Below are 17,546 nucleotides of genomic sequence, written 5' to 3'. Positions count from 1 at the left end.
TGAAGTTAGGAGCTTAAATACCTGTGTGAACCTGAGCCAAAGAGACTTGCCCAGGCTCAGAAAGGGAAAGCTGTGGTGGAGCAGAGAACTGTACCCTGGTGTCCCACTGCTGGACCATCGTTCCTCACTGAGCTCTCCAGGACAACTCCCCTCTTTAGGTGAGCAAGGATGGGAGCTCTTCAGGTGCAGACATGGGGGAACCCCTTTAGCAAATACCTCCCCCCAGCAGCTTTGCATTCACCTTGGGGCTTTGGCCAAGACCTTGTGCTTTTCTGTGCCTCAGTTTCGCCCTCTGTACAATGGGGATAAAGACCCTCATTGATCTCAGTGCGGGGCCTGTGAGGCGGTGAAGTGCACTGAGATCCTGGAGCCAGGAGGAGACCATCAGAGCTGCCCTTGAATTTTAGGCTCTTTGTGGGGGGCTTGTTATACAAAGGCAGCCCAGGCAATTTCCTCTTCTGCTGCGTAGCCCTAATTTTCGACTGCAAGCTGCCCAGCACAGGGCCTATGCCTTGACATGTCGGGCCAGTGCCAGACCCCCACGGGCTCTTCCAGAACAGCGGCAGGGTTGCCAGAGGGGGGCAGGAGCGCACCTGAGGGGTGGGGGAGGAGATGCTTTCCCCTGGTGAACTGCCCCCAGGCTGTGCTGCACTAGGAGATTGCATGCAACCAGGGCTGTCTCCTCGGAGGGGCCCGTATCTCGGGGGGCGAGGGGAGAAGGACATAGGGAAACAAAGAGACAGGCCTTAGAGCAGGGGATTTCTGGGAGCCCCACCCCCCCTCTTCAGATCAGATGCATTTTAAAGATTTATCTTTTTTTTTTCAACCCCAAAGCAGGGAAACAAAATCAACACTCCCCCTCCCCCTCGGCTCCCTTGGGAGAGAGGTAAACGGAGACCTTGGGAAAGGGAGACAGTTATGAATGGGGCTATTCTTATCCTGGCAGCAGCCCTCTCCCTGGGCGCCTACTGTTCATTCATGCACCCAGCACAGCAGCAGGAGATGCTGGGGGAAGGAACCCTTCTGTGCTCCAACCTCCCCGGGATCAATCCCCTTCCCCCACCTCCTCCTGGCATCTCCCTCCTGCTCCCCCCACCCCTTCACACACACAGCTGGCCTGGGCTGCCAGCTGCTCTGTGCGCAAGCGTGGTCAGCAGGGGCGGACCGCCCTCCTCTGTTTGCCCCAACGCACACTCCTCTCTTCCCAGCTCATGCTAACTTTACACCGTGCCCTTAATTCGCATCCTTCCCTTCCTTGCAAAGCGGCTCCGATCGGCAGCCCGCGCACCATTCGGATTACAATCCTTCCTTCCCTTTGCAGACGGCTTTGGCCAGCAAATAGCGGATCGGAAACCCCCCTCCCCCTCGGCACCCGGATGGCTGCTTGATGGTGAGTTTAGCAGCTGAGCAGACCTGGGGTGGGGGGGATGCGTATATGTCCCTGTACCCGAACCCACCCCAAGCTCTAGTGGTTTTAAAGGGGGGCGTTGGTCAATTGCATTCCTCCGGCTGCAGCCTTGCGTTGTGTGTGTGTGTGTAATTGACATGCTGCCTGGGGCAAACCCAGGAGGGGCTTTTGTTTTGCCTTTGTTTTGGTTTGCTCCTGAGCTAAAAATAAAATTAAAGCCGATTTAAAGGCTGCAACAAAAGACGCCCATAAACTGGGCTCTTGTCCACCGCCGATCCAGAATCCACCTTTAAAGCACTGCAGGGAACAAGCCTCTTGTGCCTGAGATGTTCTGGACGTGTTTGAACTTGGACTCCAGCCTCTCTCTCTCTCTCTGCTTTTCTGATTTTAAGACCAGAAGGATCTGGTGAGGAATACCGCAGGTCTTTTTGATCGGCTCGTTTGGGGTATCTGGTTATCTAGACTTCTTAAGGGTGGTGGTGGTGAATAAACAAACAGCCACCACCAAACTTCAGACTTGGAAAAGATGAGACTCAGAAAGGGTGATGTATTGGCATGTGTTTAATCTGCGCACCGCATCGCTGGCTGCTTGGCGAGCGAAAGAGCTCCCAGTGGTTCTGAATCTGACGTTAAGGTATCATGGGAGAGCTAGTAGAAGGCCTGTGACAACAACTAAATGAATGCTGAGTTAGTGGAACTTACTGCCAAAAGAAAATCACAGGAATGGGACGGATGGACGGGGACGGACGGACACACGAGTTTGGTTTGCATTAGGTTCTGGCACTCAAAAAACCCGGATCTTGCTGGATTAGAATATTGGCAATAGATCAATGTTATTATTTAAGCAGGTCTTGCATTGATTTTGTAGGTCAGTGCTTATCAGGGAAAAGGAACCCTAAAACCAGGACAGAGATTAATTTGGGTGCCTCTAAACGTGACCTGAAGAAGAGCTCTGTGTAGCTTGAAAGCTTGTCGCTCTCACCAACAGAAGTTGGTCCAGTAAAAGATGTCACCTCCCCCACCTTGTCTTTCTAAATGTGTCACATCTTTAAGTGTATGGCTAATAGTCGCACTTGGGCATTGCAGATCTGTATGTCAGCAAATAGCCCCTCAGCTCTGTGGTGTAGGCGCTGATGCAAATACAATTTGGCTTTTGCGTTTTAGTTTCTTCCTGTTTACTTGTTGCGTTGCAAAGGGGTGTCTCTACCGAGGGTTCAGAACACTGTAATGCACACGCATAAATGAGCTCTAAATGCTCCACTGCAGAAGAAACGCTTAAGAGCCATTGGACATTCCGAAATCTTGGGACGTGGGTGGGGAAGAAGAAAGTATCCAAAGTTGTCCCTTGGGGTCTTGCGTGGGCTGGGTCTGTCAGGAAGAGGGCATGGCGAATTTAGGGTTCAGACCATCTGGGAGGAGGTTTGAATGGACTCGATTCAATGCAGGCACACAGCTGTGCGTATAACCGTGCGAGGATTCAACCCGGTGTATGTGCATTAGAATCCTCCCACACCACCAATAACAGTCCAGCACAGCAACCTGCTGACTTGTTGGCGACATGAGCTAATCTGTCTTGCCTCCCTCCGTGGCTTCCTATTTTGGGAGCACGGATACATGTGTGTTTGGAATGTACCGATAACATAGTAGCAAACACTAAGCGTGATTGATTTGTAAATCAAACCAGCTTCCTTTACAAGGCCCCAACCCTTCTCAGAACTGCCTCTGACTGCAGTTCCTGAGAGGTTTCCTTGCCTGTGCTTCTATAGCGCCTTTTTGCTTGGCACAAGTTCATAATGGTCCCTTCCCCTGTGGGGCATCTGGGGCAGTGATCAGTGACGTGCTCAAGGCCAAGCAGCAAACCAGTACCAGCTGGGAATGGAACCCAGGTGTCCTGAGTCCCACTCTCCTGCTGAGCCTGCTCAGTCATGTGTGCGGCTCCTGGGACTGAACTGATGAGGGAAATGGTTTGTGGGTGGAGCCTGGAGGTGAAGAGAACCGAGAAGGAAAGGGAAGTAGGTCACCTCCTTGTGAGGTTGCCGTCAGGGGCAACGGTTTGTGTTTGTTTTTAATTTCAACTGGTGGCTCTGCCCTGTGATGTAGGCAGCCCCCACATTGGACTGATCAATCGGGCAGTCCCGACCTCCCACCAAAGGCATGTGCATCCTCCCCGTGGCAGCCAGGGAAGGCTTCCTCATTCAGGCTGCACACTCCAGCTTGCTGCTCCTCAGGAGCCGGTGCAGCCTTGCTGAGAAAGGCTTGACCCGCTGTTATTGCTGATGGGGGAGTATCTTTCCGCTGCTCTACAGGTTTTTCCTCTAATGGGCAATTGAAAAAACACATGGCCTGTTGGGACCCAGGCAATGAGCTGTCACCTGCTATGTCCAGTGTGGCATTTTCCTCTCAACAAACACACTTAAAATTGGTTTGGGCAATGGAGTGGTCCCTGGCGATAGGCTCTGGCTGTAATGAATATAAAGGGCGTGTTTTATGGAGGCTGCTGGATGCAGACAGATCTTGTCATCCTCTCTAGCTCCCAGGCTGGCTGTACCACCTACCATCAGGACTTCGGGAGCGCCTGAGTGGTGATCCCAATAGGCTCTCCCAAAGTCCTGGCCTGAATTATATAGTCATGGACCTGCTGACTGCATTACCAGCAAGCGCCCTGTTAAATGGCTCCAACGCCAGCTGATGGGCTGGAAGCAAAGAATACCCAGGTAGTGACATGCGAAGTGCCCATCGGGGACTTGCAGGGGTCACTGTTGGGTTTTGTTTTGTTAGATGTCTCCCTTGGCATTATTATTGCTTTGCTGAGTGGTGCACAGTGTGGTACAAACTCCAGAGGAAATGACTTGCCTGAGGAGTCTGACTGATGTAGGGCTAATAGTTTGGACAAAGCAGCGGGGCAAAGCTCGCTGATAGGTGCTGCGGGATAGAGATGCTGGGGGAATTGGTTAGGGATGCAAACAGTGAGAACTCCAAGCTAGTATGTGGGATGGTGGTGGGGTGGGGTGGGTGTGAGGAGTAACGGGATGTGCAGGGAGGAAGATGCTTTGGAGGCGGTGAGGTGGAGAAGCGATCTTGGGGTGGTTGTGGAGTGCAGACGAGACGGGAACTTGCCGTGTGGCAGGAAGGGCTGCCCCCGACAGCGTTGCGTTGGGAACAATGCGTAAAGATCTGGGTAACTCGCGCGCCAGGATAGTCCTGCCAGGGGAGAGGGGCTCCTGACAAAGGAGAGAGCCTCGGTGGTGGATGGGGAGCAGCGTCTGCATGCTCAGAATACAGGCCACATCTAGTGCCTCTAGTCTGATCTTCCCAAAGCACCTCACGCAGGGGGCTGTGATCTTGGGCATGCAGAGAGCAAAGTGGCTTCCGAAGGTCACCCAGCAATAGAACTGGGTCTGGAGCCCAGGTCTCCTGACCCTGTGCTCTAACCACTAGCTCATGCTGCCCCATGTGACAGGCTGCCGTTGCCTTCATGCCTTGCATGCTGCTGCTGTCCTTTCCTATAACAGTCCTGATGTCCAACTCTGACCCAACTCATGGGTAGACTCGAACCCCTTATGCCTCCATTATCCACCTCTTCATGCCCCCACTTCTCTTTGCTTGCTGCTTTCTGTCTGGACCAGCCTACCAGCGTCTCCCTCCTCCAAGCCATCCGCCTTTTGTTCTCTCTTCCTTACAAGAAAACAAACCGCAAGCTCCGTGCCAAATCTCAACAATGCAGGTATTCAGGGCCCTGGCCTGTCTCCGCTGTGCCCGTAGCATGTTAGCAAGTGCCATGCATGCTGGTTAAAGAGACGGATTGCACAGGGATTGCACTTTGGAAAGGAAGAGCTTAGGGGAATGGGATGAGACTGAACGAAGGAAACCTCTGGCTGGGGTGGAGGAGAGGAACCATTTCCTCATGCCGAGGTCAGTCGCACTGTGGAATTGGTGTCCCAGGGGTAAGACGTAGAATCCGGGTTGCTAGACGTTAGTCATTCACTGCCCAGGGCTTTATTTAGTTTGCGATGTGTAGATCAGTGGCTCTCAACTTTTCCAGGCTACAGTGCTCCTTCCAGGAGGTTGATTTCTCTTGCGTACCCCCAAGTTTCACCTCATTTAAAAATTTACTTGCTTACAAAATCAGACATCAAAATACAAGAGTGTCCCAGCGCACTAGTACTGAAAAAATACTGACTTTCTCATTTTTACCATATAACTATAAAATAAATCAATTTAATATAAATATTGTACTTGCATCAGTGTAGAGTATATAGAGCAGTACAAACAAGGCATTGCCGGTATGAAATTTTAGTTTCTACTGACTTTGCTAGTGCTTTTTATGCAGCCTGTCGTAAAACTAGGCAAATATCTAGATGGGTTGACCTACCCCCTGGAAGGCCTCTGCATGCCCCCAGGGATACATGTACTCCTGGTTGAGAACCACTGGTGTAGGGGACGATCCTGCTGCTTTGAGCTGGGCATGCCTGGATGGTGGAACGCTCCGTGGGGCCAAGCTGGTCAGCTGGGTCTTGGAGCCCTTTCCTGGGTGCTCTAATGAGATCTGCAGGGGGCGTGCACAATGGGAGACCTGGCGAGGGTGTTGGAAGGAGACGGGGAGGGAGCCAAAAGAAAATGGAGCAGACAGATTGGGTGACTGTCTAGCTAAATGGAGGCAGGGGGCTTCTAAGGGCTTGGTGTAACACTCTGTATCTTGGGGGAACACCCTGCACCCCCCATGTTCATCCTTATAATATGATTCTGTGGTATTCAGTGCGCATGTCATGTCGGGTGTCTTCGGAAGGCTCATGATGCACTGAGCATTGTTGTTATAGTAATGTTATAAGTTGTAATTTCACGTCTATAGTTATGAGACTGAAAGTGTGTCCTTATGGCTTAAAATAAGCCCATCAAAACTCTCCAGGGACAGAGGGGCAGTTCACACCTCATCAGGACATGTATGAAACAAACCCAGCTCAGCCTCACAGGAATAAAGGACACTGGCCTAGGCAGCAACAAAGGATCTGTTGGATTTGAGTGAGTCATCCCCATTCCCTGGATGAGTTTGGGACTGCGATGAGGTAATGCTCACCTGATCCTGAAGGGGGGAGCAAAGCCAAGAGGGAAGAAAGAACATGATAAAAGGGAGAGACGTTTGCCGTGCTCTTCCTCTCTCTTCCACCTACATCTACAGACACCCCCACCCAGCGTCTGAAGCGCTGATCAAAGGGGAGAGCCTGGTTGAAGGGCAACCAGCCAGCCTGTGGCGAGAAACATCTAAATTTGTAAGGGCACCGGAAGTGTTAAGATCAGCTTAGAATGCGTTTGGTTTTATTTTATTTGACCAAATCCAACTTATTGTGCTTTGACTTATAATCACTTAAAATCTGCCTTTCATAGTTAGTAAATTTGTTTGTTTATTCTACTTGAAGCAGCGCGTTTGGTTTGAAGCGTGTCAGAGACTCCCCTTGGGATAACAAGCCTGGTACCTATCAATTTCTTTGTTAAATTGACAAACTCATATAAGCTTGCAGAGTCCAGCGGGCATAACTGGGCACTGCAAGACGGAGGTTCCTAGGGTTGTGTCTGGGACCGGAAATATTGGCTAGTGTCATTCGGTTGCACAGTCCGGGAGTGGGGTTCTCACAGCAGAGCAGGGTAAGGCTGCCTCCCAGAGTCAAGGATTGGCGTGACCGGTCCAGATAACACCAGGGGAACGTTACACTCGGGATGGCAGGCGTGTCCCAGAAAGCCCAGCTGTGCATGTGGTGGTTTGGGCCGGTAGGGTCACTGGATCTGAAGTGTCTGCCTACACCTTGCAGTGCAGGTACGCTTAAACTCTCCCTACGTTCAGAACCCCATCGGGGCATTTAGCTGCGTTAAAGGAGACCCCCAAACTGACAGCGGTGGCTGGAAAGAGCACAGCCTCCAGATGCCCTCCCCTCCAGGTGACCAGGACCTTCCCCAAACTCTCAAGGCCCTCTGCGAGAGCCGGAGCAAACAGGCCTTGTGGAGGGCCGCAACTCTGGCTGTGCTGGACCAGTGGGGCTGGCTGAGGGGCGTGAGTTCCAGAGCTGAGAGCCCTGCCCCCAGGCAATCAGGTCTAGGAGCAGGCTGGGTTGGGGTGGTGGAATGCCCCCCTGTAGTACTCAGCAGTGGCCTAATGCACCCCCCCTCCCTTTCTCCCGCCCTCCACCACTGAGCAAGTAGGTGGCCACCTTCTGCACCAGCCGGAGCTTCTGGGTTGGCTGCAAAACCATTAGCAGCATCCCTGCTAACTTTGCTGCTGATTCTTTGTGGGGCTGGGCCAGAGTCCCTGGTTGTCATTTAAGCTGGTCTTGATTCAGCAGCAAGAACTGCGGCGGTGTGTTCTCACGCAGAACAGAACTACCGTTTCTGGTGCAGTGAGCCCTGGGCTCAGCCTCTTTCCATTTGTGGCTTTGCAGCTTCCGCCAAGTATTTTCCTGATTGTTGTCACTGACAGCATCATGCTTCACAGAACCAACCAACACCCCTCCCTCCCTCCCACTAACTAACCCAAGTAACCAGCCTCTTAGCACAGGCAGTGTGCAGTTACACTCCACCCCAAGCGGATCACTCGCTCCCAGGATAGATATGGACTAGTGCTGTGGTCCCCCTGACACGATCTTCCACTGCTAGATGGGAGCTGCTCCCCGCCAAGAGACATTTGCCATTTGCTTCTAAGTCAATAGAGAACTGAGTAAGTGCCGTGACTTTTACCTACAGATCTTACAATTCTGTCCTGAGGTACGCGGATGCAGATTCAATCGATTTGCCGCATATGCCAGTGGTTCTCAACCAGCGGGTTGCTTGCGGCCTAATCAGCACAGACCTGCAGCCCATGTGACATCCTCAGGGCCGTACAGGTAGTATTGGATGCAGCCTACAGAACACATTGTGGGCCGCATATGTAGCCTCCAGTGGTAAATACATTAAGAACCACTGGGTTAGAGTAATGCATGATGAAGTCTTCAGTGCTGGGGTCTCTTCTGAGCTCTGCCGTGGACTTGCTGTGCAGCCAGTTCGCGCCGATGAAAAGTATCTGGAATGGGAGGTAGAATGTCTAGCACAGTGGGGTCTTGGTCTCTGATCGGGTTTCTTCGGGACGAATAACGTAATTCTAATTATTAGTGTTTAATGGGAGCTGCTGGGTGTTCAGCGTCTTGGAAAATCAGGTCACTTATTTAGGGCTAAATACAGATTTAGGAGACTAGGTTCAAGTGGCTAATTTTGGAAAACCCTGGCCTTAAATCCCTGTGTGCCTCAGTTTCCTCATCTGGTTAGCCAGTACAGCGGTAAAAATGCCCTTGTCCCACCTGCTGTAGCATTCCCGTTGTTGCTGCCACCAGGAGGAGGTTTCCTGGTGGTGACTACTGTAGCTGCAGCATGTGGTCTGGGACGGAGATGGGCTAATGTTCCTTGGCTTTCAATGCATGCCATTTTTGCACCTCCCTGAAACTTTTCCTCCACGTTTTGGGCTGGAATTAACCCAAAATGTCAAAGAAAACTCAGCCTAAGCTGGGGGGGCCGCACCTGGCTCTGTCTTGGAACTGTGCAAAATCTGCACAATTTGCCTGGCTGCCCGTGAGCAGGGTGAGACGACGCGGCGATTAAAAAAGATCAGCGCCTTGTCTTCACTTGTGCCCACGCTGGTGGAGCAGCACCGGTTGCTAGTTTGTATGCAAACCTCTGTTCAGTGTCTTTGCATGGGCCCCTTCTGTGGTTGGTCTGCCCACCTGCTTCTGCCCACCGCTAAAATGGACTTGTCCTTGAGCTCAGTGGGGAGAACTCTGTGTGGAAAGCCCTGGGTTCGAACCCAGCCAGCTGCCTGTGATAGTGATGGTTCCAGAAATAGCGCCCAGTAGCCAGCGGGTGCCTGGGCCAGGCTTCCTCTCCCTAGGCAGGGTAAGTGGCTCCTGCGTTGCCCATAGATACAGCTGTAGTGTTGAGGTGCTAACGTTCTTGAGAATACAGTGACTAGCATTTGCCACTTCTTCTGAATCTCAGCCAAGCATTAACAGAGCTGCTGGGGATTCTTGAAGCTGTTTGCAGGAAAGGGTTGGTCTTGCTGAAACTTTTGAAATTAGTGGCACATCCTGTTTCCACATTATCAACCTGAAAAGTGTTTTGTGTTTTGGTTTCAACTGATATTTTTTTATTTTTATATTTTAGTTACCTCTTACTAAAAAAAAAAGGTTCAATATAAAAAGGTCAACGTCAAAACAAAACATTGTGCAGTTATTAAAATAAAATGTTCTGCCTGACCTGACCTAACACGTTTGTTGTTATTGGTTCATGAATATTTTTGAGATTATCCTGATTTGGGACAGAGAAAATGTTTTGAAATCTCAAACTCTCCTGGGATGGGGAAATCATTTCCTAGCTAGCTCTAATAATGAAGATGAGATGATTAATTTCTAGAAATTAGTTTCTTCTCTAACGGGCAATGGTGGTAGGATCTCTGTAATGCTACAACTCTTTTTTTAAAAATCGAGTGGCTTTTCAAAAGAAGGCAAATCACAAACGTTGTCAACTGCTCTGCCATTCACACTGCAAACTAGTAAGGGTGCTGGAACAATTTGTATAGTGAGGGGTGCTGTAAACCTAAACTGTAAACCTTGGATATGATGGAAATCACTTCAAACCTGGGGGTGCGGCAGGTTTGTCATCTAGTCTGACCTCCTGCACCTTGCAGGCCACAGAACCTCACCCACCCACTCCTGAAATAGCCCCCTCACCTCTTTGCAGAGTTACTGATGTCCTTATGTCATGGTTTAAAGACTTCAAGCTATAGAGAATTCACCGTTTACACGAGTTTAAACCTGTAAGTGACCTGAGCCACACGCTACAGAGGAACCTCCAAGATCTCTGACAGTCTGACCTGGGGGAAAATTCCTTCCTGACCCCAAATATGGTGATCAGTTAGACCCTGAGCATGTGGGCAAGACCCACCAGCCAGACACCTAGGAAAGTATTCTCTATAATAACTTGGAGCCCTCCCCATCTAGTGTCCCGTCTCCATGGTTCATTGTGCATGAGGGTCAAAGGCTTTGAGCTCCAGTTACTGGACGGTGACTAAATTTTTCTGCATACACAGTGGAGCGGATTATGTAATCGCATCGAAGCAACTTTCTCTTTCTACATTTGTTTAAGGAACAGGTAGGTAACTGATCAGAAACTTAAAAGCTGTCTCCCAGAGCTACCATTTTTGGCGAAATCACTGATTGCTGAACTTTTAGAAACCGGGGCACTGATTCTCCTCTTGGGATGCCAGTATAAATTGGGAGTAACACACTGAAACTGACAGTTAAAATGAATCTAGACCCTGGCTCAGGATGTATTCCAGACAGACCTTAGCAGTAGTGTTCGAGTAAAACTGCCCTTTGATATGTTGGGGGGAAAGGGTCTCTTTTGGTTCAGTTTCTTGTTTAATTTCTTAATAGGGGTTGATCAGAGGCGTGTGCTTGTCTTTCATGTTCCTCTTAGTCCTGGCAGTAGTGACGTGTTGCTATGTCTCGATCTCGATCTCGCGCTGGTTTTAACTCCTCTTGCATGGTTTTTTGTTTTTTCCTTTTTCCCTGTGTTCTGCGGGAGTCAGTTTCTGCTTGGTGCGGTGTTGCTGGCACGCGCTAGGTGTTTGAACTGTGATCAGAGCGGGAGGGGTCTGAGCAGGAGACCGGGAGCTAGGAGCTGCTGGGTTCCATCTCTAGCCCTGCCACTGACTTTCTTGGAAGTGCCACCTCGGCGTCCTCCAGGCAGTCGTGTACGTCTGCACTACAGCTGGGAACGAGTCTCCCGGCCTGGGCAGATGCACTCGAGCGAGTGCACTAAAAACAGCAATGTAGACGCTGCGGCTCAGGCTCACCCGACTCCCTGGGTCTGAGCTTGGGTGGCTATCCTGAGTCTCCGCCAGTGTCCACACCGCTATTTTTAGTGCGCCAGCGTGAGTGTGTCTTCCCGGGCTGCTGTCATTCCCAGCAGCAGTGTAGACAAACCTCCGTAGGCCTCAGTCCTGTCACCCTGAGGAGCAGGGGCATAATGCAGTGTCTACGGCCCGTTCAATCCTCTGCCTCTGCTTAGCCTGCCTGCAGGGGATGTCACTTGTGATTGGTGGCTTGAGCGATATAGGGTAGATGGCCATGGGCAGTACATGAGCCCCCCACTTCAGGGAGGCTGGCCACACAGCCGCACCCCTTCTGCCGAAGCCCTTCTCAGCAAAGCCCCCCCAATGCTCGCTGGATCCCCGAGCCACCCTGCAGCTGGAGTAGCCCCAGCCCAACAGCCCTGGTCTGCTTGCCGGCCCCAGCTCAGGGTCGCTCGCCAACTCAGCTTGGGGGAGAGGACGCTGCATGGGTGGAGTCAGTGGCTTAGCCTCCCCTGTCTTATTATTCCCGCCGCCCACGGTAGATGCCTGTCTGCCAGGGACCTGACTGAGAGCTGCCCGACTCATTTCAGGTAGGCTGCCGGTCAGCCCTTAGCTGGAGACACTGCCAGCCTGGACTGGCTTTGTGCCTGTGAAGCGCAGGTGAGCAAACTTGCCCCTCTGATTCAGTGGTAGCCCTTTTTCTGGAGAATACTATTCACTTCCGTGTCTAGCCTGTCCTTGTGTGCTGCTCTTCTACCGGCGGTGGATTGCTCACATACCTCGCTGCTACTTTCTGCTTTGATTGCACTAAACGGTCCTCCTCCCTTTGGCCTCCAGCCCAGCCTTGGTGCTCTCCCTGCTGGCGGCTCCGGGGTGCTTACTGTGTGTGTTGATTACCGTGTGCCTCCGGAATTCAGATGCCTCCCTGTCGCTCTGGTCTCATTTCCATCACTGAAAGACAAAGCTTGGCTTGCCAACTACAAAAGCAGTTTCTCCTCCCTTGGTTTTCACACCTCAACTGCTAGAAGAGGGCCTCATCCTCCCTGATTGAACTAACCTCGTTATCTCCAGCCTGCTTCTTGCTTGCATATATATACCTGCCCCTGGAAATTTCCACTACATGCATCCGACGAAGTGGATATTCACCCACGAAAGCTCATGCTCCAAAACTTCTGTTAGTCTATAGGTGCCACAGGACTCTTAGCTGCTTTTACAGATCCAGACTAACACGGCTACCCCTCTGATACTTGAAAGCTTGGTACGTGTCCCTGATAAGACTTTGCTCCAAGTGCAGCGATTTGGGTTTCTTTAGACTGGCAGAGCTCTACCTCTCACTGGGAACTCCCTGAGCAATCTTATTGTACCGGCATTGTTTTGCAATCTCTTATTTCCTAAAGTGATGCTGTGCAATGGGTTTTGTTGTGAAAACAAAATTGTGATGTAATCCCACGTATCTGACCTCTGCGTCGCTGAAGGTTGGTCTTATTTCCCAGGAGTCCTGTGAATTCATCCCGGTTCCTGGATCTTTTCCCTGTAAACGCCTTAGCAAAATAGGGTTATGCTGTGTGTGGCTAAGATTGCTCCCTGACCACTGAATTTTTTCCATTTTGGTGAATGAAAGAATTGCATTCATGACTGGGTGCTGAAAAGTGGCATCTAGTGAGGCAGCTACAAAATATACATGTTGGTATGGAGGGCAATACAGTGATGTCTGATCTTCTCCCCTGCCAAAAAGTTCCACCCGGATGGCACAGAGAAGAGGCAGGTATCTAGAGTGGGTGAAGCAGAGGGCAGGTGTGAAGGGAACTACTGTTTTGCTGTCAGGTAATAAAGGTAATGGGTAATAATTGGAGATATACCAATCTCCTAGAACTGGAAGGGACCTTGAAAGGTCATTGAGTCCAGCCCCCTGCCTTCACTAGCAGGACCAATTTTTGCCCCAGATCCCTAAGCGGCCTCCTCAAGGATTGAACTCACAACCCTGGGTTTAGCACGCCAATGCTCAAACCACTGAGCTACCCTACCCCCCCCCGGAAATGTCCGCCATCAAGATGGTCTTTTATCTATAGACAATTGCAGACCTGGTTAGTGCCCATGGCTATGCTAAGAATCTTGCTTTCAGGCTAAACAACAGGAGCAATTAAATCTGTTAGGTGGTGATAGTTGGAAATGAGATGCAACTCGCATGGCCTCATGACAAGGCCTGATCAGAAGCTATAGCTGTGTGGGCTGATTGCAAATGAAGGGGTTAGGAGATCGTTTGGCAAGGTATGTGGGTGAGGCAGAAAGCCAGCAGACAGACAGAGAAGCAATTGTGAGCATGGTCTGAAACTGTGCAGAGTGGCAGAGCTCCTTGGGCACAGAGCTCGGTGCAAAGGGAGGCATGGGGATTTCTGAGCAAGGGAACTTCCTGCTGTTTGGTTTCACTGGAAACAGGAGTTTGTGGACATTCCTTGTTGTAAATAAACAGGGTGGAGTTAAATAACGTACCTGACTCACATCATCCATTTCTCCTCCCCCTGCCAATCTTGCAAGGCTCTGAATATTGGCTAAGCTCTCAGGCCAAAGGAGCAGTGCTACTAAGCGTAGCAGCCTGCGTGGAACGTGGAAGGAGGTGCACAGGTGCCGAAGGGAAGAGGTTGGAAGAGGCACCGAGAAGTCAGTCTCTGTGCACATGGCTACAGTGCTAGCTGCAGTTGCATAATCTCTGTAACTAGTTTTCTTAATAAAGAGCCAGGTGAATTCTAGAAATGTGGGGTCCTCTCAGGTTACTACCCAAGACCCGGTACGTGAACCACTGAAGAGTAGTAGAAATGTCAGTGTAAAGGTTGGGGGTATCAGAAGTGCCTGACATGCATTAACCTAAATTCTGGACCATACAGACAATTACCACTCGCAGTCCTCCTCTTGGAGCAAGGAAGTGAGAAATGACAAAGGTACTTCAGCCCTTCAAACAGCCAGAGAGTGAGAGGCCACTTTACGGCGACAGCGCGGGAGGAGTCGGAGCCATTCAGTCTGTCTCCAGTCCGGTTGCCAAGGTATTGGAGAAAGACAGCAAAAGACTAAGCCTTCAGCAGGCACTTTCCACCCGTCTCACCCGCTGGAGGTGTGCAGCCACGTTCTCTGAAGCCGTGCGAGATGAGCTCGTCTCTCTTTTCACGCTGCACTGCTGTGAAAGAGCCCTGGCACCTGCTCACGTGGAAGGTGCTGTGCCGATTGCGGCTGCTGTTGTGATATAACTGAATGTTTCCAATCCAAAGGTTGTTACAAGGAGGAGGGAGAAAAATTGTTCTCCTTAACCTCTGAGGATAGGACAAGCAGCAATGGGCTTCAATTGCAGCAAGGGAGGTTTAGGTTGGACATTAGGAAAAACTTCCTAACTGTCAGGGTGGTTAAGCACTGGAATAAATTGCCCAGGGAGGTTGTGGAATCTCCATCATTGGAGCAGGTTGGACAAACACCTGCCAGGAATGGTCTAGTTATTACATAGTCCTGCCACGAGTGCAGGGGACTGGACTAGATGACCTCTTGGGGTCCCTTCCAGTCCTATGGTTCTATGATCATGGGGCTGGGAATTTCCCTTAAACATCAGTAGTGCTGGGATACAATAACTTCTCTTCAAACCTCCAGGCAACAGAAGGAAAGACCCCTATGTTTTGGGGAGTCGGATTCATTCCAACCAGGCAGGGGAAGTACCTGCCTGGATGGAATGAATCAGACTCCCTGAAACATAGGAGTGTGTTTCCCAAGTGTTCATGGCTTTGTCTTTCTACGGGAGAAAAAACTAAATGGGTCTCGGGTTCGTACTGTGGAGAACGGCCTTCAAAATGGCCGTGCTCATGGGACTAAGGCCAGGAAAGTTGTGTCTCCACCTTGAAATGGCTCCCTTCCTCCCACCCAAACAAATGCCTCTATGGAAGGAGGCAGCTTAAGTGGCTCCTTGAGAGGCTGTTGAACTTTCAGTCTGGTTAAAGATTATAAGGAAATAAAGCTGATAAAGGTTTCCAGGGCGGAAAGCCAGTGTGCTCTGACTCTGTGCATTGGCATCTCCTCTTAGGGGGGTGGGTTCTGTGCTGTCAGTTTCTTGAGTGTTCTTTAGCTCTCCTAGCATTTACAGTAGGCAGGACTCTCCAGCTGCCAACAACAGAAAAAAGGGAACTGAGTTTTGGTCTGACCTGGGCTCACTTCTCATTCCTCTTCTCTCTGCCTCTCCCCCACTGCAGCGAGCTCGCTGCCCCCGCACGTGGCTCGAAGGTGCTGGTTCTGACATCAAAGCCTCATTTGCAGAGAGATTCCCACGTCTGTTTTTAGTGGAATGACTAGGGTTTTATTTTCTGAGCAGCGTCAGCATCTCTGGTGCCACCGCTCAGTGTGTCCCTCTTTGAGCCTGATCCATAGAGGCTATCAATCTGTTACAGCTCCTAGATTAGGCAACTCACTCCTTCAACACAAACTGTAACATGTTGTTAGCCCTGGAGGTCCTCTGTTCAGTCCCCAGCCACGACAAAGGTGCCAGTTGTCACATTAGCCTTTTTCTCTTTAAAATGATCGACTCCCTCCTGTGACCTCTCACATCGCCTGGCTGGGTTAGGGTGTCCCAGGAGGGACGATGTCTGCAGCCGTCTGGGTTCTCCTCCAACTCTGTCCCTCTTGGTGTGGTGATCATTCACCCCTTGGGCCCAATTCTGCCCTCTGAGGTGTGCGCACACCCTACTTGTCCGGGTCACGTGTCTGTGTATCTGAAGGCTGGATTCCTTTGGGGGAAAGTCTTGTTTTCCTGTTCTGTGACCTACTGAGGACCTGAACTGTGAACGCTCCGCTACAGAGTGTATCACTTACTCTGGAGTTCCACCCACAGGGACTAAGCACTATGCCTGGTAGTGGTTACAGGATCGGGCCCTTCGTCACAGCTTTGGGGAGCTTTAAAAAAGGCTACATACGAGTGCACACCTGAAGGCTGTGATGGATGCATTGTTTTCGCCCAGACTTTCCCCACAGGAGATGAGGGTGGGGAAACCTAGACTATCCACAGGAGTGGAAGAGACTCCCTGGGTTATCAAGTCCAGGCCCCTGCTATCACAGGCAACCCCGTGGTATGATCCCCTTCATAAATATATCCGGCTCCAGCTTAAAACAAGTGAGGGTTTTTTGCCCCCACTGCTCCTCTTGGGAGACTGTTCCAGAGCCTGCCTCCCGGCTTCCAATTTCCAGCCTGAATTTACACATGGTCAGTTTGCCCCATCTGTTCTTGAGCCAGCATGATCCTTCAGCTTAACTAGCTCCTCACTGTCCCTGAAATGGACTCTTCTGATGTATTGCCGCAAAACCACCGTATCCCCTCCGAGCCTTCATTGTGCTAGGCTAAACAAGCCAAGCGCCGAGTGGTATTCACTCTGCTTTTGTTTCTTTGTGTATGGCTTTTACACTAGTGATCTTGCCTTTGAGTTGTGTTCTGCAAGTGCCTGGCAAGCTCTGGGTACGCCAGTTCTCTGCAGTCTCTTATCTGTCTTCCTGCAGTGGAGTCCGACTGGTCTGTAGTCTCTTATCCTACAGGATATACTTGCCTCCTGGGGGCTGAGGTGTCATTCATTAGTGTTTGTGACTTCTCCTTGAGAGCGTCCTGTGAAAGATGCTAGTGAAGGGGAAGTTATTTTTAAAAGTGTCTTGGCCAGAGTCTCAGGAGGAGAGCCAGGAATGGAACCCAGGAGTCCTATCATGTGCTTTTGCTGCCTCTATGTACTCCTCTCTGAGAACCGCATTCCCTGAGATTGTTTTTAAATGAGCTCTCTCTGTTAATGAACACTTCTTCGCTGCTTGTCTGTTTAACTTGTTGCAATCCTGGAGATAGTTTTGAAACAAGAAATCCATTTACTTCTCTCCCTCCCCCCAGACCTCTCTTTCTAGAGTCTGAGCAATATCTTTGTTCCGGTATCACCCAATTACAGTGCATCACACTTCTATCTTTTGAGTTGCAGTTGTACAATAAAAACATCACACGTTCTCCTAAGCTGTTTTGGAAAATGCCTGCAATCAAAGGGTTAAACGGCTTTGTTTTCCCTTTACAAAGCTAACTCGTGTATTTTCCCTCTGGTAAAATGCATTCCTGCTGCGGCGTTTGAAGGTACAGTTGGCTTGGCTACACTTGCAAGTTGCAGCGCTGGTAGAGGCTTTCCAGCGCTGCAATTACATCCTGTCCACACTTGCAGGGCACAACCAGCGCTGCAACTCCCTGGCTGCAGCGCTGGCCGTACACCCAGGTCTGCTTGGGGT

The 17,546-nt window shown here is 50.7% G+C and overlaps 1 protein-coding gene across 3 annotated transcripts in view; it reads left to right on the top strand.

The window, feature by feature from the left end:
* The first annotated feature begins 1,261 nt into the window (after window positions 1-1,261).
* Window positions 1,262-17,546, top strand: part of ST3GAL4 (ST3 beta-galactoside alpha-2,3-sialyltransferase 4) — a 157,899-nt gene continuing 141,614 nt past the window's right edge. For 2 of the 3 annotated variants that reach the window (XM_039496148.1, XM_039496147.1), the window contains exon 1: window positions 1,309-1,390. Coding sequence is in view for 1 of the 3 variants with exons in the window: in XM_039496146.1 (XP_039352080.1) it covers window positions 1,388-1,390 (3 nt within the window). In the remaining 2 variants the exon portion in view is untranslated. Of the gene's footprint in view, window positions 1,391-17,546 lie in introns of all 3 variants that reach the window. The other variant, XM_039496146.1, reaches the window with a different exon arrangement.

The sequence above is a fragment of the Mauremys reevesii genome, linkage group 12, assembly GCF_016161935.1.
Source record: "Mauremys reevesii isolate NIE-2019 linkage group 12, ASM1616193v1, whole genome shotgun sequence".
In the NCBI taxonomy this organism is placed as follows: Eukaryota; Metazoa; Chordata; order Testudines; family Geoemydidae; genus Mauremys; species Mauremys reevesii.
This window is presented reverse-complemented; position numbering and strand designations above follow the sequence as displayed.